Source organism: Salvelinus sp. IW2-2015, linkage group LG30, assembly GCF_002910315.2.
Source record: "Salvelinus sp. IW2-2015 linkage group LG30, ASM291031v2, whole genome shotgun sequence".
Taxonomy (NCBI): domain Eukaryota; kingdom Metazoa; phylum Chordata; class Actinopteri; order Salmoniformes; family Salmonidae; genus Salvelinus; species Salvelinus sp. IW2-2015.
Window position 1 is genome coordinate 20,246,589 of NC_036869.1, and position 24,955 is coordinate 20,271,543.

The following is a 24,955-nucleotide window of genomic DNA, read 5'->3' on the forward strand; positions in this document are numbered from 1 at the left end:
CTCCAGGCCAGACCTGATTGACATGGAGGTGGTGGCGCAGCAGAGTAACCTTGACAACCTGGAGCAGGCCTTTGAGATCGCCGAGTCGCTAGGGGTGACCAGACTACTGGACGCTGAAGGTAACCCGTCTGCCTGCCTGTCTTTGTTTGCGTCTCTGTCCGTCTGTGTTTCTGTCCATCTGTCTGTGTACTTCTAGCCTCCGGCCGTTCTACGGTGTTTAAAGGTCTGGTATCGTGAGAGTAGTGTACATCATGATACTGTCTGTGTTCCTCTGTGTTCCGTTGGTCTGCCTCTCTCTACCGTTTATAACGTGTTGACCTTTCCTCTCCCCCTTTCATCTCCCCGTCTCTTCCTACCGCTCTCTCTCTCTCTCTCTAGATGTGGACGTTCCGTCTCCAGATGAGAAGTCGGTCATCACGTACGTCTCCTCCATCTACGATGCCTTCCCCAAGATCCCAGAGGGAGGAGAGGGCATCGCCGCACACGTATGTTCTTCTCCTCTCACGTTCACTTCAGCTTGTATCAATGTACAGTTGTTCAGTCTGTGTGAACGAATGCATGGCTGTACTCTTATTGGCATGACTGCTCAAGGGACATCATGTTGCCAAAGCTCTGGAGCCAATAATGGACTCCATTGATCGCAGTCTGCAATTGAAGTATATTGATAGCTGACTGTCAATGAACCAGTCCGATACTCCCTCTCTGTCTCTCTCTCTCGCTCTCTCTATCTTTCTCTTCCCCCCTCCTCTCCCTTTCCTCCTTCCCTCTTTCTCTCTCTCTCAGGAGGTGGATCACCGCTGGGCAGAGTACCAGTCTCGTTTCTCCACGCTGCTCCAGTGGAGCAGGCAGCACACGGCACTCATGGCCAACAAGAACTTCCCACTTAACCCTGTGGAGCTCAAGGTGAAGAGGGAGGGAGGGAAATGGTCAAGAAAGGGAGTACGGGCGATGGAGAGAATAAAATAGGCAGAAGGGAAGGGTAGAAAGAGAGAGAGGCAATAAGGGGATGAGGGAGAGGATGTGGGTAAAGATGAAAAATAAATGTTTATAAAGCATCTCCGAGTAGGAGTGCTGATCTAGGATCAGCGATTTAGATAATCATGAATATGATTATATAGACGGGGGGGGGGGGGCTGTTCCTAGATCAGCATTACTACTCTGAGATGCTTTATGAATACGATTCATTCATAAAGACAGTCTATTATTGACATCTAGGCTTTTGTCAACACCCTGTCACTGTCCCACAGGCACTTTACAATGAGTACGTCCATTTCAAAGAGACGGTGATCCCTGCCAAGGAGCTGGAGAAGAGTGGCGTTGAACACCTCTACAAACTGCTGGAGGTAGGCGATGGAGGGAGGAAGGAAGAGAGACTTTTGATTTCTAAAACCTATTGAGACTCAATAACCACAAGCGCTGTAAAATGTCAGCTCAAACCTACATTGATGGTAAACACCGATTTACCATCCGAGAGACTGAACTACATATCCAGGCAGATACTATTATTACCCTTGAGGACACAGCCTCATTTCAACAACATATCATATTATGGCATGTTTGGCTGGCATTAGTCTTGTAGAAAACTGAAACTCATAAACTCAATGACCGACAAAAGAGAGAGAAACATGGAGAGATTGACAGAGAGAGATGGAGAGCGAGAAAGAAAAGGATTTGAAGAGGTGACCTGGTTTCTGCCACCACGAGCGGGCCACACTGTGTGTGTGTGTGTGTGTGTGTGTGTGAGATCGAACACCCTGTTCTCTGCACCAGGTCATTTCAACCCCATGCCACTGCCTTGAGACAACAAACTATAATTCCTCCTATCAAATCCTCTTTCATTTCCCCTCGGTTCTACTTTCCCAGTGTCACCACTGCCCTCCTGACACTCCTGATCAATGACTCATGATGACTCACAACCCCAAGCATCCCAAACATTTATACTTCAAGACCTCGAAGAGATTTGTGTCCTTTTTCCACGTTTTGTTTTACGTTACAGCCTTATTATAAAATGTATTAAATCCATAAATAGACATTTCTGCAAATGTATTTTAAAAATATAGCTTATTTACATAAGTATTCAGACCCTTTGCAATGAGACTCGAAATTGAGCTCAGGTGCATCCTATTTCCATTGATCATCCTTGAGATGTTTCTACAACTTGATTGGAGTCCACCTGTGGTCAATTCCATTGATTGGACATGATTTAGAAAGGCACACACCTGTCTATGTAAGGGCCCACAGTTGATAGTGCATGTCAGAGCTAAAAACAAACCATGCTGTCGAAGGAATTGTCCTTAGAGCTCAGAGACAGGATTGTGTCGAGGCACAGATCTGGGGAAGGGTACTTAAGGATTTCTGCAGCATTGAAGGTCATCAAGAACACAGTGGTCTCCATCATTCTTAAATAGAAGAAGTTTGGAACTACTAAGACTTCCTAGGGCTGGCCGCCCGACCAAACTGAGCAATCTGGGGTGTAGGACCTTGGTCAGGAAGGTGAGGTGACCAAGAACCTGATGGCCACTCTGACAGAGCTCCAGAGTTTCTCTGTGGAGATGGGAGAACCTTCCAGAAGGACAACCATCTCTGCAGCACTCCACCAATCAGGCCTTTTGGTAGAGTGGCCAGATGGAAGCCTCTGTAAAAGGCACATGACAGGCCGCTTGGAGTTTGCCAAAAGGCACCTAAAGACTATCAGACCATGAGAAACAAGATTCTCTGGTCTGATGAAACCAAGATTGAATTATTTTAGCCTGAATGCCAAGCGTCACATCTGGAGGAAACCTGGCACCATCTGCAGAGAAGAATGAGAGAAACTCCCCAAATACAGGTGTGCCAAGGTTGTAGCGTCATAGCCATGAAGAATGAAGGCTATAATCACTACCAAAGGTGCTTCAACAAAGTACTGAGTAAATGGTCTGAATACTTATGTAAATGTGATATTTCAGTTTTTTTCATAAATTTGCAAAAGTTTAGAAAAACCTGTTTTTGCCTCGTCATTATGAGGCATTGTGTGTAGMTTGAGGGGAAAAAACAATTGAATCCATTTTAGAATAAGGCTGTAACATAATGTGGGGAAAATGAAGGGGTCTGAATACTTTCTGAATGCACCGTATGCGTTATAGAAGTTAAAATGATGTGCATGTTTGTGTTCGTCAGGTATGGATGGAGTTTGGGCGCATCAAGCTGCCCCTGGGCCTGCACCCCAACGACCTGGAGGAGGAGTGGGGCAAGCTGATCCTGGAGATGCTGGAGAGAGAGAAGGCCCTGCGGCCCGCTGTGGAGAGGTCGGCAGCTCAGACATACTTAACATTATAACTAACCAGAACCTTAAAKCTGGAATCCTTAATGGTGAAACAGCCAAGCCTGTCTGCAGTTTTAGAACAACAAATAAGTTACTGCAAACAACAAACACTTTCTTCTCCTCTGACGTCATTGCACACGCAATAAAAGAGCATAATATGTTGAGCGTTTAAACGTGCTGCACGACACTCCTCAGCTCGGCAACAAAAACGATAACAACGGTGGTGGGGGGGCGGCCAGTGGCGCCTTTCCCCCAATCTGCAGAATCTTTAACCCTGATTTACTTATTTTAGAGCTAGTCTGTTTATACCAGTAGTTATGGAAAGACGAGGCCCTGTGGCTCGCTGTGGAGCACACTAACATCTCAGTATCATCAGGCATTTTCACACCGATTTTAATTTGCACGTGTCTGTACTCCGTTGTATTGTGGAAATGTCGTCCTTGTCTTGATACTTCAGCAATTTAGTCTTAAAGTTCAATAGGCCTAACTTGATTACCCGGTAGATGTTTTATGGTTGTTATGGTTGTACAGTCAACACATTCCATAGACACTGGCTGCATACGAAATGGAACCCTATTCCCTATATAGTGCACTACTTTTAACCAGGGCCTGGTCAAAAGTAGTGCGCTGTATAGTAAATAGGATGCACTTTTGGACGTAAAAAATGTGTGTTTCATAGCTTGTTGACACTGTGTTGACACTGTGTTGACACTGTGCTGACACTGTGCTGACACTGTGCGTCTCCCTCCAGACTGGAGTTATTGCTGCAGATGGCCAATAAGATCCAGAACATGGCCCTGGACTGTGAGGAGAAGCTCACCCTGGCCAAGAACACACTGCAGGCCGTGAGTGATGCTATCCCTGTTTCTCTCTCTCTCTTTCAACGAGGACTTGCTTCTCGGAGGTTTTTGTATTTCCACTGTATAGGCACGATGTGCCTCTTTCACTGTGGTGTACTGTGTCTTACTCATTTCTTCCCCGTCCCTCGCTCTCCCTTTCCCCTCCTCTTCGTCCTCTCTTTTCCCACCATGTCTTCTCGCTCCTCCGTCAGGACATGTCCCAGGTGGAGAGTGGCGAGGCGGTGCGTTGTGAGAGGGAGCTGGGTTTGTACCTGCAGGACTGTGAGGTTCTGATCAGACGGCTCAACGTGGACCTCCACGTCCTCCGAGACCAGAAGTACTACCAGGTGGAGCAGCTCGCCTTCAGGTCAGTGGAGGGAGAGGGGGTGTGTACGGACAGAAAATGAGGCTTCGTTATACTGTGTAGCTCTGTTGATAGAGCATGGTGCTTGCAACGCTAGAATAGTGGGTTTGATTCCCGCTGTGGCCACCTGTACGTGAAATGTATGTACGCATGACTGTAAGTCGCTTTGGATAAAAGTGTCTGCTAAATGGCATAACTTTGAAAAAATATATATACACTTCCGTTCAAAAGTTTGGGGTCACTTAGAAATGTCCTTGTTTTTGAAAGAAAAGCACACCAGTCTCAACGTCAACAGTGAAGAGGTGATTCCGGGATGCTGGCCTTCTAGGCAGAGTAGCAAAGATAAAGCCATATCTCAGACTGGCCAATGAAAAGAAAAGATTAAGAACACAGACACTGGACAGAGGAACTCTGCCTGGAAGGCAAGCATCCCGGAATCGCCTCTTCACTGTTGACGTTGAGACTGGTGTTTTGTGCGTACTATTTAATTAAGCTGCCAGTTGAGGACATGCGAGGCATCTGTTTCTCAAACTAGACACACTAATGTACTTGTCCTCTTGCTCATTTGTGCACCGGAGCCTCCCACTCCTCTTTCTATTCTGGTTAGATCCAGTTTGCGCTGTTCTGTGAAGGGAGTAGTACACAATGTTGTACRAGATCTTCAGTTCTTTGTTTCTGGCCATTTTGAGCCTGTAATCGAACCCACAAATGCTGATGCCACAGATACTCAACTAGTCTAAAGAAGGACAGGTTTATTGCTTCTTTAATCAGAACAACAGTTTCATCTGTGCTAACATAATTGCAAAATGGTTTTCTAATGATCAATTAGCCTTTTAAAATGATAAACTTGGATTAGCTAACAMAACGTGCCATTGGAACACAGGAGTGATGGTTGCTGATAATGAGCCTCTGCACGCCTATGTAGATATTCCGTTCAAAATCAGCCGTTTCCAGCTACAATAGTCATTTTACAACATTAACAATGTCTACACTGTATTTCTGATCAATTTTACATTTTAATGGACCCAAAATGTGACCCCAATCTTTTGAACGGTAGTGTATATATTGTTAGGCTTGGTTATACTGTATGAACCACGAGCATCGGTGGTGTATATGTGACACCGCAACAGTGGAGGTCCAGTTCACCTCCGGTTGTCTTCTGAAGAGCAGGTTGACTGTTTATGTGTATTTTGTGTGTCACAAGAAAAAGGTGTCCCTTTTTGTGTGTCTTTTGGGGGGGATTTTAACACATTTGTTCCCCTCCTGCACAGAGTGTCCTGTCTACACGAGGAGCTGGTCTCTCTCCGGCTCCAGTGCTCCAGCGTCTACAGGAAGGGTCACTTCTCCCCGGTGACGGGGGGAGACCGGACGGCCCCGCGGGGGAGCGACAGTGGTCTCTCCCTGTCCACGGGGGCCCAGACCCTACTGGGGGCAGTGGGGGTGATGGGGGCAGCCCTGCTCAGGAGACCCATGTCCCGCTCTCAGCTGGTGGCCATGTCATCCTCGGAGGACGAGGGGAGTCTCCGGTTCGTCTATGAGCTCCTGGGATGGGTGGAGGAGACACAGGTAAGAAAGAAGGGGTGTCGGTAGATGGAGGGAGAAGGGGATTGATAGGTGGAGGGAGGGAGTGACGGACGGGAAAAGGGATGCATGAGTAGAACTGATTGTGTGTCCGTCAGGACGTGCTGGAGCGTGCCGAGTCGGGGGCGGACCTGCCCTCTGTAGAGCAGAACCTTCAGGACCACCAGAACATCCACACTGCCGTGGAGGAGCTGCTGCACAGCCTGAAGGAGGCTCGCAACTACGAGGTACACACACACACACACACACGCACACACACTAATACATTCTAAAACACATTCTTAGGCACTTCAAGATCCACTGAACATGCTAATATATATATTGTAAGCACAAACGAACATGCACTGAAAAGACATGTGAATATGCAGTACATAACAGCATGACACTCACAAACCTAGTGAGGAGACACAGAGAACGGTTTTGTTAAGCCGTTGTGATCTCTTTCTCCTCAGACGAAAGTCTCTCGTAACTTCAGGAGCAATTATTCTGACACTCTGGCCAAGCTGGAGCAGCAGTACTGCAAACTACTGGTGAGTGGGAGGGCTGTTTTCCTCTGTGAATGTGTGCCCGTGGGGTTGTGTGTGTCTCTGGTATGTAGTGTGTGTGTGCACCCCATTGTATCCCAGTCTGCCCACATTCTCAGTTAATCCCATCAGGGTGTGAATGAGCTAGCTAAAGGCTCAGAGAAGCTAGCGAGTGTTAAGCAAGACAGAGTGTGGCCTTCAGAAGCACCTGCTTCTACCACATAGCCCCTTGATCAGCCCTGAAGAAATACCTGGATTCTTCACAGCAGGGAGTTYACGTGTGTGTGKGTGTGKGTGTGKGTGTGKGTGYGTGTGCGTTTGCCTCTGAAATAACCTCAAACTCCTCGTAAATGTATAGCGCTAATGCCTAGATACATTACTGCATCCCATCCTGTCTTCACAGGAAAACTCATCGTGGCGTATGCGCTGCCTGGAGAGCCTGCATGCGTTTGTGTGTCACTGTACAGAGGAGCTGATCTGGCTCAACGAGCGAGAAGAGGAGGAACTGGCCTACGACTGGAGCCACAACAATACCAACGTCAACGCCAAGAGAGATCTATACGCCGTGAGTGGACAGGGATAGATACACCACATACACACACACACACACACACACATACACACACGGGGGAATAAACATTTTTTGGGACCGTTTGACACAGATATTCCCCTGGGTGCTCTTCTGAATGGTCTGTCATCTTCTCGCAGGAAATGAGGTCAGAGCTGGAGGAGAAACAGGAAGTGATGCACTCGCTGCAGGAAACGGCCGACCGGCTCTGTCAGGAGAACCACCCGGCCAAACAGACAGTGGAGGTGAGGTTGCCTAGCAACAGAGCCATTAAGGCCGTTCATTGGCCTTTCAAAATATTGTCTTTCCATCTACGGTACTTGTCGTTAGAAACAGTGCTGCAATCGATGTTCACCTGAAAATAAGATTGTCAGTATATTTTGTACCTAATGTTTGGGTTGCGGAGCTTGAGTGTGATTCAAATAAGGAGCTTGAGAAATACGTATCCRGCAAGCAACATGGACTAGACTCACACTCACACACCCATCCCATGTGCCGTTCCATYTCCCCAGGCGTACAGTGCAGCGCTGCAGACCCAGTGGCAGTGGGTACGCCAGCTGTGTGTGTGTGTGGAGCAGCATCTCAAAGACAATACTGCCTACTTCCAGGTTCGGAGATTTGAGCAAAGCTTAGCCCACGTCCCTTTTACACATTATATCTGATACTATTACGTTATACCTGTAATATCCATCTGGTCCTTTACGATGTCAATTCTTTGTTGGTTTTCACGTAGACGGCGTCATAAAAGATCAAGATGAGATGAAATGCACTTTATTTGCCTACGTTTAGTTTGTCTATTTACTACTAATCTATGTTTTGACTTACCCTTAATTGGGAGTTTAAAGCTATTTTATCTTCAGAAGCGCTTTAATACTAGATTAAATATTGGGTATCTCATMGGGTCGGGCAGCTGTGGATGGATTATATATAAGCTCCTATTCTGATCTCTGTGTTTTGTGTTCTTATTGCCACCTGTCAGTTTGTGAGTGACGCACGGGACTGCGAGACGTACCTGCGTCAGCTCCAGGACACCATAAAGMGACAGTACACCTGTGACAAGGACAGCAGGCTGGGCAAGCTGGAGGACCTGCTGCAAGACTCTATGGTACTTGTACATTCATTTATAATTCACACGTTTCTATGGTACTTCTAGTGCTGTTGGATCAAACGCACTCAAACGTGTTCATCCGAACCGGATCAAACACACCTCAATTCCTCCACCAACTCGTCAAATTACCTACATCCCTGCTAATAGTTCCAGTATTGCATGTGACCTACTTAGCCAAACAGCGTTGGCTATAATCATTTAGGTATCTGCCAGTGAAAAGCTTAGGCACATGATTATAGCTTATCCACATTTAAGATAATAAGCTACTGGTAATTGCCAAAATAAGGGAAACACCAACATAAAGTGTTTTAATAGGGCGTTGGGCCACCACGAGACAGAAYGGCTTCAATGCACCTTGATCATACATTCTACAAGTGTCTGGAACTCTATGGAAGGGATGARACGSCATTCTTCCACGAGAAATTCCATAATTTGMKGTTTTGTTGGTGGTGGTGAACGCTGTCTCAGGCAAAGCCCCAGAATCTTCCATAAGTATTCAATTGGATTGAAATCTGGTGACTGACACACACACACACACACACACAGAATATGTTTTACTATCATTGTGGGGACCTAAAATATATTTCCATTCAAATATCCTATTTTCCCTAACCCCAATTGTAAACCTAACCCTTAAGCCTAAAATAGTATTTGTCCTCGTTGGGGACCTGCAAAATGTCTCCATGAGGAAGAATTTCTTGTTTTACCGTCTTTGTGGGGACTTTTGGGGATTTCTATTACCCATAAGGATAGTAATACACACACACACACACCCTTTCAACCCTCTATGCTTCTTTGAGAACCCTCTTTCAAAGTCACTGAGATCTCTTCTTCTATGGTAGCCTAAATAATGGGCAACTGAACATTTTTCTACATGACCCTAAGCATGATKGGATGTTTTAATGCCTTAATTAACTCMGGAACCACACCTGTGTGGAAGCACCGGCTTTCACTATACTTTATATCCCTCATTTACTCAAGTGTTTCCATTATTTTTGCATTTAAATGTACGTCACTTTGACACTCCTGACATATTTAGTAACCGTATCCACTGCTAGCTAATGGCTCCAGTGTTAGCTACAGCTGTCGCATAAGGCTAATGTCATGCTAATACTGTACACGTTAGCTAGCTGTTGATACTACAAGTCTTTAGCTACCTCACCTAGTCCCACAGCTGCTTTGGGCCGACGCAGTCTAGCGAGCGCTAATCTACTCTAGTGTACCTCTGCTGATTCACGGCCCCTGTGGCGCATGGCCACTCTGCCAGCGCCATGCCCACCTGACACACGGCAGATGGCACACTGGGAAGCGGGCACGGCTCCACAGGACTGAGCACTGTGAGCAACGGACATATCCTCTCTGGGCATAGAGATCAGAGGGAAACGTGTTTACATTGATACAAAATATTTTGAAAGTATGATTGTGTGGTTTATATCGAGGAGGGAATGGATGGTCAGGATATATACACTACCAGTCAAAAGTTTAGACACACCTACTCATTCCAGGGTTTTTCTAGRTTTTTACTATTTTCTACATTGTAGAATAATAGTGGAGACATCAAACCTATGAAATAACACATGTTGATTCATGTAGTAACCAAAAAAGTGTTAAACAAATCAAAATATATTTGAGATTCTTCGAAATATCTACCCTTTGCCTTGATGACAGCTTTGCACACTCTTGGCATTCTCTCAACTAGCTTCACCTGGAATGCTTTTCCAACATTCTTGAAGGAGTTCCCACATATGCTGAGCACTTGTTGGCTGCTTTTCCTTCACTCTGCGGTCCAACTAATCCCAAACCATCACAATTGGGTAGAGGTCTGGTGATTGTGGAGGCCAGGTCATCTGATGCAGCACTCCATCACTCTCCTTCTTGGTAAAATAGCCCTTACACAGCCTGGAGGTGTGTTGGGTCATTGTCGTGTTGAAAAACAAATGATAGTCCTACTAAGCGCAAACCAGATGGGATGGCGTGTCACTGCAGAATGCTGTGGTAGCCATGCTGGTTAAGTGTGCCTTGAATTCTAMATAAATCACAGACAGTGTTACCAGCAAAGCACCATCACACCTCCTCCTCCATGCTTCACTGTGGGAACTGCACATGCTGAGATCATCCGTTCACCTACTCTGCGTCTCACAAAGACACGATGGTTGGAACCAAAAATCTCAMATTTGGATTCATCAGACCAAAGGAGAGATTTCCACCGGTCTAATGTCCTCGTGTTTCTTGGCCCAAGCAAGTCTCTTCTTCTTATTGGTGTCCTTTAGTAGTGGTTTCTTTGCAGCAATTCGATCATGAAGGCCTGAATTCATGTTGTCTCTGAACAGTTAATGTTGAGATGTGTCTGTTACTTGAACTCTGAAGCATTTATTTGGGCTGCAATCTGAGGTCCAGTTAACTCTAATGAACTTATAGCAGAGGCTTCTCTCTCGTCTTCCTTTCCTGTGGTGGTCCTCATGAGAGCCAGGTTCATCATAGCGCTTAATGGTTTTTGTCACTTCACTTGAAGAAACATTYAAAATTCTTGAAATTTTTCGTATGGACTGTCGTTTCYCTTTGCTTATTTGAACTGTTCTTGCCATAATATGGTCTTTTACCAAATAGGTGCCATCTTCTGCTATCTTTACCCCTACCTTGTTCCAACACAACGGATTGGCTCAAACGCATTAAGCTAAAAGTTAATTTGTGGAATTTCTTTCCAAGGCACACCTGTTAATTGAAATGCATTCCAGGTGACTACCTCATGAAGCTGGTTGAGAGAATGCCAAGTGTGTGCAAAGCTGTCATCAAGGCACAGGGTGGCTACTTTGAAGAATCTCAAATATCTCAAATATATTTTGAATAGTTTAACACTTCTTTTGGTTACTACATGATTCCATATCTGTTATTTCATAATTTGATGTTTTCACAATTATTCTATAATGTAGAAAATAGTAAAAAATAAATAAAAACCCTGGAATGAGTAGGTGTGTCCAAACGTTTGACTGGTACTGAACATGTAGATRTGTTTTGCTGTTATCCTGAGTGTATTTGTTTGTGTGTCTGGGTGCTAGCCTCATTTCAAGATACCAAATGATGAGCACATCACTGCACTCAGTTTGAGCCAGCATGTGTGTGTTTGGTGTGAAATGKGGTGTTAAGCGCTGGGCGGTTGATTAAATTTCCAGTGCCGTGTGTGTGCGTGTTCTCACTGGGGGAAGATTAAAACAGACTTTGACAGATGCCTCATTCGCTGTGTTCCATAAAAACAACCACCAAAGCCCTATATTAGACCGATGCAATGCCTTTGTGAATGGCTAACTAATGAAGTTACAGTACCTCTACCCATTGTACTCACAATTCATTCTTCCAAATAATACAATGGATAATGGCTATACACCAAAAATGTATCCGAAGTGACTGTTTCTCTCCTCCGCCATTTTGTTTCCCGCGTTGGACTCTTGACTCATGGTCCACCTCTAATAGCACTAACCCGTTGCTAATGCTAGTTCAATGTTAATTCGGCCTGTGTGAAATTCATCTCTGAAGTGTAATGCTATTAGCATATTAGTGCTTCCCTCACTCACTCTAGCCCTTAGCTCTCCCAGTGCCTTGAGCCTCTGTTAAACTGTAATGAAGCTTTCTGTCAGGAAGTTAGTCCATGTGATGAAGCTTTCTGTCAGGAAGTTAGTCCATGTGAATGTATTTCTACATGCCACCATGAGGAGTTAAGCTAATGCCTTTTTTAATGTTTAATGGCTAGCTTGAAAGCTAATGCTAGTGCTGAGTTAGCTAGCAAACACTGTCCCAGTGTCACCAATTTGGCGATTTGTAAGCTAAGCTACTGGGCCCTATAGCTATCCTGTTGAGCTGAGAAGAGAGAAGATCCCTGCTGTACATGATCAATTGGGGTACTGTGGAGTCCAATGGAATCAATATGTATGGAAATGATAGTAAAATAATAGGAAATGGACTGAAGATTGAAAGGGATATGTTATCATGTAAGACTATGCCTATAGATCACATACAGTATTACAAAAGCTGACCACTTGACTGACTGACTGATTTGATTGGTTAATTGATTGTTCGACACCCTCACTGACCAATGGCTGTACCCTACAGGAGGAGAAGGAGCAGCTGATTGAGTACCGCAGCTCTGTGGCCAGCCTGGTGGGCCGGGCCAAGACGGTGGTGCAGCTCCTCCCCCGCAGCGCGGAGAGCACCCTGGGAAGCACCACGCCCATCCGCGCCATCTGTGACTACMGGCAGATAGAGGTACCACACCCACACTGTCATGACAATACCAGGGTCCTGTTCATTAGGCACCAAACGGAGGAAAACAGAAGGACACAGGGAGGGACTGTGTGGAATTGTCCAATCACTTAAAAAAAAAAATTACATAGTTTTCCGTTGCAGGACATTTTGAAAAAAAAATCTGTTATGTGTCCTTGTGAATACGACCCAGGTCACATTACCCCACTTCACCTAACTGTATCCTTCTGCCAATTTGTTCCGTCACTACCCTGCACAACCCCTCTCAGCCCCACCTACACCTTAGCAATCCAATACGGTGCATTTTCAAGCAATCGGCTGTCATCATTGGCTGCTTTCGCCATGCCATTGTTGGTGTATAGAACCAGTCCATTTGTCAGCTAAAAAACATGTTTTCAATAGTTGCTTCAATAGCATGTATTATTCAACCATGAATTTAAACTGTGACCCCCCCCACATAGGGGTTCAACAATTTCCAGTGTTGATTGGAAGATTGCTGCATTAGAGCTATTGAAATGTTTTTGTTGTTGTTGCAGCCTAGTAGTGCCACTACACATCACTAGATATCATTATGCTTTTTGAGAACAGATACAAATGGTAGATTTTGGCAGAATGGGCTCAATTATCCTTAGGATTCGTAATCATGTTTTTTTGACTGTCTTCTACTCAATATTTTTCGTAGGGATATTCAGATTTTTTTTTAAACGGCTCAACTTTCCCATCGATTTATTTTTCAGCTGAGAACACAGCAATATTGGATTATGCCATTCTATCACAATGGATCGGCAACACTCGTTAAAAATCCCCTGAAGGAGCCCACGGTAGCCGCTCCGAAGTCTAGTAATGATTCATGAGAAGAGAATTCCATTTGGCCACTGACACCCGACTCGCCTCACACTCACATGTGAAGCCTCTCCACCGCCCAAAGTGCTRTGTGATGCTAGCAGAGAAGCTAAAAGCTATGAATTATGAATTTCTCCCACCTGTGCAGACTCAGGCAAACATCTGAAAATCTCAGTTTCCACTCCTGTAATGTTGCATAGGGACAGGAAGTGGCTCGGACACAGCTATTTYAGTTCTGCTGTGTGAGTCTCTCTGGGACTAGGACGGTTTTCCCAGTGTGAGGTACCGTTACATTCTGGTCAGGTGGAGGTGCAGTGGTTACTGCAGGGGTGCGTCTCAATAGTCATGAGTGGCTTCTTCTACTCCTCTCCTTTCCTTCATCTGCACCTACTAGAAACACACACACACACACACACTTAGATTGCCACCAACTACGGGCTCCTTTTAAAGAAGACACACACAACCCGGTCTTCATGACGCTATCCCAAAATAATCTTTCATATGTCTTCTTTCTCTCCATCCTACCGTTTCCCCTTCCTACCCTCTATCTCTCACTCCTTCGTCTCTTCCTCTCTCTCTCTCCCTTCTCGTGTGTCCGCCGGGCTGTCAAGGCTAACGTTCAGGTATTACTGCTGATGTTCTCCTCCTCCTCCTCCTCCTCCTCCTCCTCCTCCACCTCAGCGCTCAGCTCTCACACGGCACACTGAATACTCCCTGGTTACTCTACGGTCCTATCAACTGATTTAGGATCTGTTAGTTTTCTTTATCTCGGTTGGATTTACGACCTATATGAGCTAACGGTCCAGATCAGTTGGTAAGGGTGAAGTAGACGTACGACTGACCCACAGTATCCCAGCTTATTCAGCCAGTGAGACTATGTTTTAGCCGCAGTCGTAAGCTTTTCTGTACATTTACGTTGCAGTGTTTCTGTGTGTGCAGGGGGTGGGKTGAGAGAGGGGACAGTTGTGATTATTATTATTTGACCCTGCTGGTCATTTATGAACATTTGAACATCTTGGCCATGTTCTGTTATAATCTCCACCCGGCACAGCCAGGAGAGGACTGGCCACTCCTCATAGCCTGGTTTCTTCCTAGGTTTTGGCCTTTCTAGGGAGTTTTTCCTAGCCACTGTGCTTCTACACCTGCATTGCTTGCTGTTTGGGGGGTTAGGCTGGGTTTCTGTACAGCACTTTGAGATATCAGCTGATGTACGAAGGGCKTTATGMATACATTTGATTTGATTTAGATGCACAGGCCTCGCTTTGCTGCTCTAGACATTGTCATTTTTAACATTTTCATTTTTCCAGACCGTCGGGACCACACCGCACAATGCCAAATTGAGTCTCTTACTGCCCTAGCTYTCTGTATTTGTTGGCCAGATGTCAACAGATCTTCTAATGAGTGCGGGGCACATGTAGACATTTTCAGTCCCATGGATACTCTTATAGTTCCAGGGTTTTTAAATGGCTGCTCAATTCAATATGGCACCGTGGTGATTCTAGTGTCTTTTTCAGTTGTTAGGGCTTTTGCTAACCACATTAAACCCATGAACGTTTCCATTTTGGTTTGCGTTATTTGTTTGTTGCCGTAAAACTTTATTTTTCCATTTGTTTTCCCTCTTTCCCAATCTCCCAATCTTTTCACCTCCTCAACTGTCCACGTCTCTCCTCATCGATCTTCATCGATTCCTCCCCCCCATCTCTGTATCTGCTCTTCCTCATTGCTCCATCTGTATCATCCTTTTTCATTCTTCCTTCATCCCTCCTCTCTCCACCTCATCTGTCCATCTCTCTCCCACCTCTCTCTCTCCCTCTCTCTCGCTCGCCCTCTTCTCTTCACTCTCTTCACCCTCTCTCTCCCCACCTCTCTCTCCCACCTTTCTCTCCCCCTCTCCTCATCCTTCTCTCTCCACCTCTCTCTCTCCCACCTTCTCTCTCTCCACTCCTCTCTCTCCCCTCTTCTCTAGCCTCTTCTTCTCCGCCCTCTTCTCCGCCACTCGTCTCTCTCCCCTCTCTCTGCATCCTCCGTAGATACTCAGCGCGAGGTGAAGGAGTGTGTGTGTTTGGAGAACTCTCAGAGGACTAAATGGAAGGTGATAGCATTTCCCAGTGGAGAAGGTAGGCCATGGTGGTCAGTCTGCTTCACCGTAACAGCAGCCCAACCAGAGGCCATGGACACGCGAAGCAGGTACACAGTCATATAGCACCACACACACCACACCACCACCCACACCCACACAACACAGTTCACATATTCATATAAACATGTGCACACACGAGCAGATACAAACACCTTTCACACACACACGGATGCCCATACACACTCCCGGTAATGACCGCTGTCTATTGAGAGTGTTATTGCCGTGTGTTGTGGAGTGGAGAGTCGTGTACCAGGACAGTGATGTCTCTATGGCACATCTAACGACGTAGATGAAGAGTGTGGTCTCCTGGCACTCTGCAGAAAGAGATCAAGGCGGTATCTCCTGGAGCCTAGCCACGGTTAGAACATATGTTTTAATGTTCACAGTATACGTCTCTTGGTTTGCCAGCATCCTGTTGCTGTCCGTCTCTCGGTGTTCGTGCTTCAGCCACATTTGTCTCCACTGAGTTGTTCTATTGCGTTCTTATGGTTTCTGGTTCACACTATATTTCTTCTTTGCTTCTCAGGCCTCTTTTTGGTCTCTAACCGCATCTCGCTGCTGCGTTCTCTTTCTCGTTTCCTGTTGCTCTGTTCCGTCGCCCACTCTGCTCTTTCTCTCTCGCCTCTTCTCGCTTTACTTGTGCTGTGCTGCTTTGTCTTCGTCGACGTTTCTTTTCTTGCTTTTCTTTCTCTTCGCTTTCTTTCTCCCTTTCTCTCTTTCTTCTCGTTTCTTTTCCGCTGGTTTCTTTCTCGCTGGCTTTACGCTTTTGACCCGGTTTCTCTTGTCGCTTCTTTTCTTCCCTTTCTCTACTCCCTCCATTTCTCTCCTCTCTCTCTCTTCTCCGTTTCTCTCTTCTCTTTTCTCTCTCCTCTCTCTTTTTCTTCTGCCCTCTCTCTCGCTTTCTTTCTCTCTCTCCAGCTGATATCTCATATGACTTACTTTATGGTGTAATGTCCCTCTGTTGTCAAATGTCTCCCTCTTTCCCCTCCATCTGCTAATATGTTCATATCCACTTCTTACCTATTACCTATGACTAAGGTCTTAATGCATGTTCATTAATACACATATCAACATGTTTTTGCACCATGCACCACAATGGAAAGAGGTATCTGGCTTTATGGCGCTATCCCTGTCACGTTGAGRAAAAAAAAGCTTTTTTGACTGGACGAATCAAATCAATCAATCACCACTCTTCAATTTAGCTCACGTACACCTATCTCTTTCCCTCTAACCCCTCAGGTACGTTCCCAGACCCCTGTGGCCAGGGACCAGGCTCTGGACCATTTGGAGGCCCACCTGGCTGACTTCCTCTCTGACAGCAAAGAGAGCGCCCTCTTCAACCCCGCTGAGAGACGCGAGCTGGAGAGAGACGCCCACACCGCCCAGGAACACTGCCAGGACCTGCTGGTCAACATGGAGACAGGTAGATGGACAGATATGGTGTCTCAGTCCCAATTCTCCACCCTTTTCCCTGAAGTGTGCACTTGTTCACTCCCGTGCTTGTATTTAAAAGCGGAGGATTGGTGTTGGAGGCCATGCTTACACACATCCTTTGGTTTTAAATGTATCAGGGTAAGTCACGTTTCAGGGGAAAGGGTGGAGAATTGGGAGGCAGTTGGGGGTTTGGCTTACTTTGCTCACATATTTACTTAACTTTACTTGCTTGGTAGTATTGAGATTCATCCAAATTATTGATAGTGCACTAAAAAGACATGTGTTTCTGTTTTGCATGGGGACAGGTAGATTGACAGAGTGCATCACCTCAATTACTCGAGTCTTGGCTTCATCCACATTTGGGACATGAGGGCAACATTGGGAATTCTAATGAAAGGGTTTTGTGATGGTGCGTTGACCCAATTAAGTGGGATKGAAATGAAATTCTCTCTTGTCTTATCTCCCCACTCCCGCTCCCCTCTGTCTCTATTTACCCTTTATCCACCCCTTCCTCTCTCTTTTCATCTACTCTCCCCCTCTTTCCACCACCTTCTCTCTCTCTGTCTCTCTCTCTCTGTCTCTCTCTGTCTCTGTCGTCTCTGTCTCTGTCTCTCTCTTCTCTGTCTCTCTCTTCTCTGTTTCTCTCTTTCTCTGTTTCTCTCTTTCTCTGTTTCTCTCTTTCTCTGTTTGTGTCTCATCTAGTGGAGAAGGATGAGTCTGTCTCTCGGTCCTACCTGTCNTGTCAGAGCTCCAGAACATTAAACTGCGTCTGGAGGAGGCGGAGCAAAAGCTGATGCGCGGCATTCAGACTCCGCCCCCTAGCAACCTATCGGGCAACAGCGTCGACAACACTGTTCAAATTGCAGAGCAAGAGGTCAGTATGGTGCTACAGCGCCATCTGCTGGTCACCAGTCTTAACCCTCGTATTCATCTACCAACAAAAAGGGGACCAGCACTAACTTTATTCAGTTGCTTTCATTTATTTTCTTGTTTTAACTTAATGCTGTATAATGAATATGCAAATCAAGACTAACCCTTATTCCCGGTGTCAGAAGCTGCAGTCGGACCTGGATGGCCTGCGGACCAGTCTTGGTGAGGTKTCGCGTCGCTGTGTGAGTTTCTTTGAGGAGAAGCCYACCTCCTCCACTGTTCCCGTGCTGCGCTCTGAACTCAACCTGGCTGTGGAGAAGATCGACAGACTACACAACCTCTCCTCTGTCTACCTGCGCAAGTACGTAGGCCAAACACACACACACACACACACACACACACACACACACACTCAAAGTACTCTCTCTTAAAACCTCTTTGGGCTAGGTGTCCCGCTAGTGTTCCACTACGACAACATCCGGTGAAATTGCAGAGCGCCAAATTCAAAATACAAAAATAGTCATATTAAACATTCATGAAAATACAAGTGTCATACATCATTCTTTATCTTAGAATCTTGGTAATCGAACCGCTTTGTCTGATTTACAATAGGCTTTACGGCGAAAGCATAGCATTTGATTGTCTGAAGACAGCGCCCTGTATACACCAGCATTAAGAACATTTTTCAAACCAACAGAGGTGTCACAAAAATCAGAAATAGCGATAAAATAAATCACTTACCTTTGAAGATCTTCCTCTGTTTGCAATCCTAAGGGTCCCAGCTACACAACTGGTCGTTTTGTTTGATATCGTCCTTCTTTATATCTCATAAAAGTCAGTTTAGTTGGCGCGTTTGATTCAGTAAGCCACCCTTTCCACTCGTTCAACATGCAGACAAAGGAATCCCAAAAGTTACCGGTAAACTGCGTCCAAACAAGTCAAACAACGTTTCTAATCAATCCTCAGGTACCCTAATATGTAAATAAACGATCAAATTTAAAACGGAATGTAGTAAGTTCAATACCGGAAATAATTAACAAAGTGTGCGCCCTCATTCACGAGCGCCATAAGACTAGAGTCCTAACGAGGGACACCTTAGAAAACTACAACTACTTGTTAATTTTTCAAAAAACACCTTTTATAAAGACTGACATCCAGTGGAAGCCATAGGTACTGCAATCTGGGTGCTTTTTGGTTGGAAATTCAATAGGCCAACATGAATGGCCTGGGAGCTCAAAAAACWAATTTTCYGGATGGAGTTCCCTCAGGTTTGAGCTTGCCATATCAGGTCTGTTATACTCACAGACATTATTTTAACAGTTTTAGAAACTTCAGAGTGTTTTCCATTCAATGCTACCAATGATATGCATATCTTAGCTTCTGGGCCTGAGTAACAGGCAGTTTACTTTGGGCACGTCAGTCATCCGAACTTCCGAATACTGCCCCCTAGCCCAAAGAGGTCTCTTAACCAATATACTTGACTAAGTATCGCTTGCTTCCCCCTTTTGCCCAGGCTGAAGACAGTGGATGTGCTGATCCACAGCTTGCAGGCTGCAGAGAGCCAGGTGAAGAGGTACGAGAGCAGGCTGAGTGAGGAGGACATCGTCCCGGCAGACGCCAACGCAATCCAGGCCCTACGGGAACAACTGGGGGTAAGAGACTGGCACAATGAAAGAACAAACTATCCACTAATATCCCACTAATTCAGATACTGTACAAATGCATGAAAAAGTTATTGATGTAGGCGTTGCATGGACCAAGATTATGATTTGTTTGTTAGTGTGTCCACGTAATGATTCTCTGCCCTCCCCCCCCCCCCCCCCCCCAGACGTGGCAGTCAGAGCTTGAGGACCAGGAGGGGGTGTTGAGCTCCCTGCAGTCGGGGGTGCAGAAGGCCCGGGAGACGGGGACTCAGCTGAACAGGCTCCACCCAGACCGCAGCCCGGAGCTGGAGCGCTACCAGGAGAAAGCCGCCCAGCTCACCGAGAGGTGGGCCGGAGTCAAGAGACAGATGGACACACGGTGAGTGGTGGTGGATGGATGGTTTGAGTCAGTGTTAGTCATATCATTTTTATGGAAGTCTTATGTGAAACTTAAGCCTTACTCTGTATTTGTACTGTAGGTTTATGCTTAAATGAATACAGTATGTCCTTGAGATGGGGACAGATTTGGAAAACCACCGTTCTGGTAAATTGTGAAATATAGACGAGCATAGACCAGGGATGAACAACTAGATTCATCCGCGGGCCAATTCTTTCTGGAGCGGGTGGTCGGTGGTTCGGAACATAAATAAAAAAAAATGAGACTGCAAATTGACCGCAACAAGCCCAAACGGACTAAAACATAATCATTTCAAACCTTGATTACATTTGGGAACATTGTCCTGTGTAGKGTGCCGTCTTTCAGATGGGACGTTAAAACGGCTGTCCTGACTCTGTGGTCATTCAAAATCCCATGGCGCCTATTGTAAGAGTAGGGGCGTTAACCCACGGTGTCATAGCTAAATTCCCAACCTAGCCACATTCCATCATGGCCACCTAATCATTCCTAATTGGCGTATATCACTCCTCACCTCTCCACCTGATAGCTGATGTGGTGGTCTCCGTGCTTCACTGAGGTGGGTGCTACACGTTGATGGTAGCTGAGCTGAGTTTCACCCTACCATGTAAAGCGCTTTGAGTTCCTCGCTAGAAAAGTGCTATATAAATCCAATCAATTATTATTATTATTATTATATCTTCACTATTATACAATCTCTCTATTATGCGTGGGAATACTTGGGAACAGATTATTTAAAGATGAATTCAAATCACTTGGAGCTGATTTGCTGTTGTTTTTACGGTCTTTTATGTCCAACAATGAAAATAATTTGTATTTATTTATTTTAGCTCATAAAACTTGGGCGGACGAATAATACCACTCGCGATGCGCCAGTTGGGGAACCCTGGCATCGACCCATATCACTGATTGGGTACATTATTGAATGTTGTGGTGTGTTTGTGTGCRTGGATTTCCTCCTTGTTGTTCCAGGCGAGCCGAGCTAGAGGCTCTGGGCTCGGTCCTGCAGCACTACAGAGACGGCCACTCTGCTCTGATCCACTGGATAGAGGAGACCACTGAGAGACAGGAGAACACYCAGCCTGGACAGACTGACAGCAGAGTCCTGTCTGAACAACTGGCAGAACAAACGGTGAGCGGGATGGATGGAAACCGATAGAGGCAGAAAGACAGATCCAAGGAGATCTGACAGAAAGGGAGAGAGAGAAGGACTACACAGCAGATAGATATTGACCCAGCCATAGAGAAAGGTTAATTGAAAGAAAGAAAAAATAGATGAATGATAGCTTTGTTTAAATAGGATATTGAGACTAATGGCTATTGAAACGAATGAAATGATCCGAGTGTGACTTCTGTAAATGACGTCTGTTCTCTTGGACCTGATTCCCCTCCTCAGGCATTAGTAGCCGAGATCGAAAAGAACCAGACCAAACTAGACGAGTGCCAAACCCACTCCAAACAGTACTGCACCTCTGTCAAGGTACAGTACCACAGCACTTTGTCATTGTAATGTAAAGACACGTTTTTGGGTGATCGGAAACGGACTCATAAGTAAGCATTTCGCTGTTAGTCTACACATATTGTTTTACGAACCGTGTGACAAATAACGTTTTCATTTGATGCCCAAAAATATGATGATTCATGCTAGGTGTTTTTCGCAAGTCATACATTTTGAGTTGTGGTGGGCTACAAGGTGTACTGGATTATAAATACATTTGATTGATCGGATACCCAATTTCCACACAAAATGTCCTATACCAATACAACATAAAAAGTTTTTTTGAAATCAGTTCGTTGTCACGATGTTACACGTATCCATATTTGTCCATCAGGACTACGAGCTACAACTGATGACATTCAAAGCCTTTGTGGAGTCGACCCAGAAATCCACTGTTAAGAGGAGGAGGATGCACTCTTCATCAGACGCCATCACGCAGGAGGTAAGGAGAGGGAGACGATCGTCGCAATGTAATGTGGATAATGTATTTATAGAAACATGTGTGTCAACGTCTGTGTGAAGCCAAGAGCAGAAACATTTCTTTGCCATTCCAGTTCATGGACTTGCGCACACGCTACACAGCCCTGGTTACCTTGACGACGCAACACGTCAAGTACATCAGCGATGCACTGAGAAGACTAGAGGAGGAAGAGGTACTGTATGTCTCGCTCTTTTTCCGTTTTTCATTCTCTCTTCTGTTTTTTTTCAACCTTCCTCTGTGTCTGTCAGATTTATTGTCTGTACCGCCAATCAGTTTCTATCATAGTGACATAATCTCCGCATCCACCCCCCCTGCAGAAAGAGGTGGAGGAGGAGAGGCAGCAGAGGGTAGRCCAGGTGTCAGAGCTGCTGGGCTGGGTCAAGGGCCTCCAGGGCCGAGCAGGGGACCCCTCCGCCGAGTCATCCATCGCAGCGCAGGAGGTACAGAAATATGAAATGCATCTAGTATATTATGGAATTGAATATTATATGCATCCACTGTTCTTTCTTATATCATACTCTCTGAGCCGATAAAATAAATTTACCAGTTTTAACTTTTTTCAAATGTTCATTTGTGTTGTGTTCATAGGCCGTGAGTGAGCAGTTAGCGGCTAAGAAGGAAGAGGTGGCTCAGGCGATCAGGAACACCCAAGTCTTCCTGATGTCTAAACAGGCCAGCAAGTAAGTTCAGATTTCTCCTACACACATGCATACCACTGTATAAACACACGAATACTGGATACTCACTCATTAACATCTCACCTTTGTCCACACACCACACGCATGTGGCAAGCTCCACCACACACACACACACACACACACACACACAAGTTCAAACTGACAGAAACATTTGTCCTCTAGGTTGTCCCCAGAGGAACGTGTCCAGGTGACCTCCCAGCTGGATGAGCTGACGGCCACCTACAGCCAGCTGTGTGACCGTTCCACCGCCCGACTGCAACAGCTGGAGCAGGAGCAGGCCAAAGAGGAGCAGAGAAAGGTAGAGCGGATGGAGGGAGGAGAAGGGAGGTTGCGCGGCTACAACCATAAACTCACTAGCGAGTTGCCAATGTGAGCTTACGACGTTGCTGTTCAAGTGTGTTGCTCACTGGCAATGTCTGTCTGCCTTCTGTGACTTTGAGGTTCTGAAWTGGAATATGCTCGCGAGCCGTGTTTGTGTGCAAGCGAGAGTGTGTCGCATGTTGTGTGTCGCCCGTCACCCCGTGTGCATTTTTTTTKACACCCATCATCATCACCACCATCATCCCCCATAATGAATGTTGTCGACTCATAGACTTGGTTTTGCTTTAACAGACATTTCATGTAATTGCATGGAGTGAGCCCCCCCCCTCTCACTTGCACTCGACAACCCGCTTGCAATCATGTCACCCGGCATCACCATCATCAAACACATCTGCATAATGGCTAGTCTATGGCCCCCTATTGGAATAGCAGTCGTAGAGCCGAAGAAGTCATGCTACCATTTAGCTATAGTAGCTTTTAGATAGGAGGTGCGCCCTCAAAGTCCGCCTTCGTGGTCACGAGATAGGCACCCGACCATATGCTCCACATCACCTCTGAGCACTCATTCGTAGACAATAGGTGTGACCCTAAATTACAATGGTCATTTACTGTCCCCGCACTACGTTCCGGACACGACCTTGTGTTTCATCCATGCACCTACAAAAGCCCATTACTCTTCGTAAACGCGCGCGCATACTCGTTCACATAGTCGAAATCCAACCACGCTGTCATGTCCCCCCCCCCATATACATCAGTCCAAATGTGATGGTATGCGAGTGTATCAGTGATATATATATAATGTATGAGAGTGTGTTGGTGTGTGTGCGYGTAAATTCCCACCCRCGAGTGTGTTTTCTATGAATGGTGTGTGTGATTTTCTGGGTAGTTCTATACACAATGTACACACGTTGCATCAAAGCACTTGTCAGAGAAGAATGTCTAACTGCCAGTGTCGGCTTAGTGTGTGAGCACCAGAGGCCAGCTACGCAAACCCCCACGTCACCGTTTGAGCATGATGTGTCCAGATCACAGTGTGTCTGTGAGCGTGTGTCTGTGAGCGTGTGTGTGTATATGTTTGTGCCGTCTAATGCATTAATATGTGTGAAATAATCAGCATTTTGCTTCAAAATCACTAACAGCTGCCAGAAGAGAATCAAGGACATCCAGCTCTGAGCAAAGGATAAGAGGGGCTGTAGTTAGGCCAAGTCAGTATGAGGCAGAATCCTGTTACCTGTGTTTAAGTTGAGCTATTCTATGTATTCTGCCACTTAGCCAGTGAGCAAAGAATCAGTCCATTGTGGGTTCAATGTAAGTCAGATTTGAGAAACTCCATTTATAATGTGCCAATGAACCGTAGTCCAAAGTAAATTGTGCCTCTCAGCCATAGCTAGTGAATGGTCCAAAGCCTATGGAGTTTATAGTATAGTGAGTCTATTGAAATGGAGTGTCAGTCAGGTGAGTCAGGGCCATCCAGGCAGTGCCTCAGGTAGATAGCATGCAGAATCCTAACGCCAAGCTTCTCATCTGTCGCTCTTCAATCTGCCGAGCCCTCGGCCTGTTAGTGTTTGCGCATCGCGGGCCAGCCCCGTACGGTAAGTAGTGCTCGCTTTCTCTTACCGTTGCTTCCAATCTGACCTGCCTTTTCTAGCTTTATCTTCTCTTTGATCGGTCTTTCTCTCCTTCCTTTGCTGTTTGTTTTTACCTCCCTTRTGGAGGTTTCCTGGTATATTGGTTCTCTGCATTTCTGTTCTCTATGTAGCCGTGCTTAGTGCTTTGTAGAACAGAGGTAAGTGTTCTTGTGCCATGCCGAAAGAGAAATAATGTGGGTGCAAAAGATTGACTCCCGAGCGGCGCAGCGGCCTAAGACACTGCATCGCAGTGCTAAATGCGTCACTACAGACCCGGGTTCGATCCCAGGCTGTGTCGCAGCCAGCCTCGACCGGGAGACCTATGAGGCTCCGCACAATTGGCCCAGCGTCGTCCGGGTTAGGGGAGGGTTTGGCCCCTCAGAATGTCATTGTCCCATCGCACTCTAGCGACTCCTTGTGGCGGCCTGGCGCATGCACGCTGACT

At 45.9% G+C, this 24,955-nt stretch overlaps 1 protein-coding gene across 1 annotated transcript in view; it reads left to right on the forward strand.

Annotated features, from left to right (window-relative positions):
* The window catches only part of LOC111954858 (microtubule-actin cross-linking factor 1, isoforms 1/2/3/4/5-like), a 292,736-nt gene that overhangs the window by 162,122 nt on the left and 105,659 nt on the right, over positions 1-24,955 (forward strand). Inside the window, 28 exon segments of the mRNA XM_070436147.1 lie at positions 7-119; positions 379-485; positions 784-903; positions 1,248-1,343; positions 3,157-3,284; positions 4,053-4,146; positions 4,353-4,507; positions 5,776-6,070; positions 6,184-6,312; positions 6,538-6,615; positions 7,013-7,174; positions 7,318-7,422; positions 7,690-7,785; positions 8,157-8,282; positions 12,390-12,542; positions 16,762-16,945; positions 17,659-17,693; positions 17,696-17,830; positions 18,009-18,187; positions 19,340-19,478; positions 19,655-19,848; positions 20,857-21,016; positions 21,281-21,364; positions 21,717-21,824; positions 21,937-22,035; positions 22,181-22,303; positions 22,452-22,543; positions 22,724-22,859. Coding sequence (XP_070292248.1) covers positions 7-119; positions 379-485; positions 784-903; positions 1,248-1,343; positions 3,157-3,284; positions 4,053-4,146; positions 4,353-4,507; positions 5,776-6,070; positions 6,184-6,312; positions 6,538-6,615; positions 7,013-7,174; positions 7,318-7,422; positions 7,690-7,785; positions 8,157-8,282; positions 12,390-12,542; positions 16,762-16,945; positions 17,659-17,693; positions 17,696-17,830; positions 18,009-18,187; positions 19,340-19,478; positions 19,655-19,848; positions 20,857-21,016; positions 21,281-21,364; positions 21,717-21,824; positions 21,937-22,035; positions 22,181-22,303; positions 22,452-22,543; positions 22,724-22,859 — 3,625 coding nt within the window.